This window comes from Mizuhopecten yessoensis, unplaced genomic scaffold, assembly GCF_002113885.1.
Source record: "Mizuhopecten yessoensis strain PY_sf001 unplaced genomic scaffold, ASM211388v2 scaffold1961, whole genome shotgun sequence".
Taxonomy (NCBI): Eukaryota; Metazoa; Mollusca; class Bivalvia; order Pectinida; family Pectinidae; genus Mizuhopecten; species Mizuhopecten yessoensis.
Window position 1 is genome coordinate 1,502,315 of NW_018404308.1, and position 1,930 is coordinate 1,504,244.

Here is a 1,930-nt window from a genome sequence, read left to right on the forward strand (position 1 = left end):
ACTTCGGCATGGTATTTCAGTGAGATAGCACTATACAGTCGGCATCAGATCCGCGTTATCACAAAGTGGCAAAGCACAACCAACATACCCTGTCTCCTGCATACACACGCGCATGCAAGCAAACACTACACACATTGAAGAACGTCCTAAATGACCTTAGCTGTTAATAGGACGTTAAACAAAATTAAACCAAAACAACTATTTGTCATTCAAAACTGTAGTGATATACTTCTCTTAAGGAACCAAATATGAAGAGCCAGTCGTTCAGGAATGGTAACTGAAACCTGACACAGTTGTAAATGATCAAATGTACACTAACATAGATTCAAACAAATCGTGTTTGCTTCAAAATAATATTGACTTTGGCATCGTCTATATATATATATATGAGTGTCGACCGGAACATTTCAAATTTCATGAAACATATTTGTCGAGTGAGACACCAGACAAGCCATCCGGGTGTCGAGGGAGACACCAGACAAGCCAACGGGGTGTCGAGGGAGACACCAGACAAGCCATCGGGGTGTCAGAGGAGACACCAGACAAGCCATCGGGGTGTCAAAGGAGACACCAGACAAGCCATCGGGGTGTCGTGGGAGACACCAGACAAGCCATCGGGATGTCAAAGGAGACACCAGACAAGTCATCCGGGTGTCGAGGGAGACACCAGACAAGCCAACGGGGTGTCGAGGGAGACACCAGAAAAGCCATCGGGGTGTCAGAGGAGACACCAGACAAGCCATCGGGGTGTCAAAGGAGACACCAGACAAGCCATCGGGGTGTCGGGGGAGACACCAGACAAGCCATCGGGATGTCAAGGGAGCCCCCAGACAAGCCATCGGGGTGACAGAGGAGACACCAGACAAGCCATCGGGGTGTCAAAGGAGACGCCAGACAAGCCATCGGGGTGTCAAAGGAGATACCAGACAAGCCATCGGGGTGCCAAAGAAGATACCAGACAAGCTATCGGGGTGTCGAGGGAGACACCAGACAAGCCATCGGGGTGTCGAGGGAGACACCAGACAAGCCATCGGGGTGACAGAGGAGACACCAGACAAGCCATCGCGGTGTCAAAGGAGACACCAGACAAGCCATCGGGGTGTCAAAGGGGATATCAGACAAGCCATCGGGATGCCAAAGGAGATACCAGACAAGCCATCGGGGTGTCGAGGGACACACCAGACAAGTCATCGGGGTGTCGAGGGAGACACCAGACAAGCCATCGGGTTGTCGAGGGAGACACCAGACAAGCCATCGGGGTGGCAAAGGAGACACCAGACAAGCCATCGGAAGGTCAAAGGAGACACCAAACAAGCCATCGGGGTGTCAAAGGAGACACCAGACAAGCCATCGGGGTGACAGAGGAGACACCAGACAAGCCATCGCGGTGTCAAAGGAGACACCAGACAAGCCATCGGGGTGTCGAGGGAGACACCAGACAAGCCATCGGGGTGTCAAAGGAGACACCAGACAAACCAACGGGGTGTCAAAGGAGACACCAGACAAGCCATCGGGTGAGACACCAGACAAGCCATCGGGGTGTCGAGGGAGACACCAGACAAGCCATCGGGTGTCAAAGGAGACACAGTGGAAATGATGGAAGACAGAGAGAAACAAGAGAAATGAAGCAATGGAGAGCATACTATCAATTCTAGTTACTGGCTCCTTATAATGTTCCTATAACTACCAGGGACGACGCACACGTATTCAACTTCGTCAGGACACTGTATTTCACGTTATTCCGACGTTTGGTGTTGAACTATTAAAGTTGCCTAGACATAAGGAACAGGTGTGGCAGGCCTACATAGTTATTTCTCAAAGGAGTTTCTTAGATTTTAGGTAAATAATAACAGACTTACCTTAGACATCACAACCTTGTCTTAATAATAACAATATCACAGCCTTACCTTAGATAAAGAGTTACAACATC

General features: G+C 49.8%; 1 protein-coding gene across 1 annotated transcript; it reads left to right on the forward strand.

Moving 5' to 3' along the window:
- Positions 1 to 416: 416 nt before the first annotated feature.
- Positions 417 to 1,655, forward strand: LOC110444003. The gene has a single exon (XM_021488448.1). It carries the CDS (start codon positions 417 to 419, stop codon positions 1,653 to 1,655), a length of 1,239 nt encoding a protein of 412 aa, XP_021344123.1.
- The last annotated feature ends 275 nt before the right edge of the window (positions 1,656 to 1,930 follow it).

Excerpts from the sequence above, each read along its gene's own strand:
- LOC110444003 (XM_021488448.1), top strand. The coding sequence starts at position 417 with ATGAAACATATTTGTCGAGTGAGACACCAGACAAGCCATCCGGGTGTC.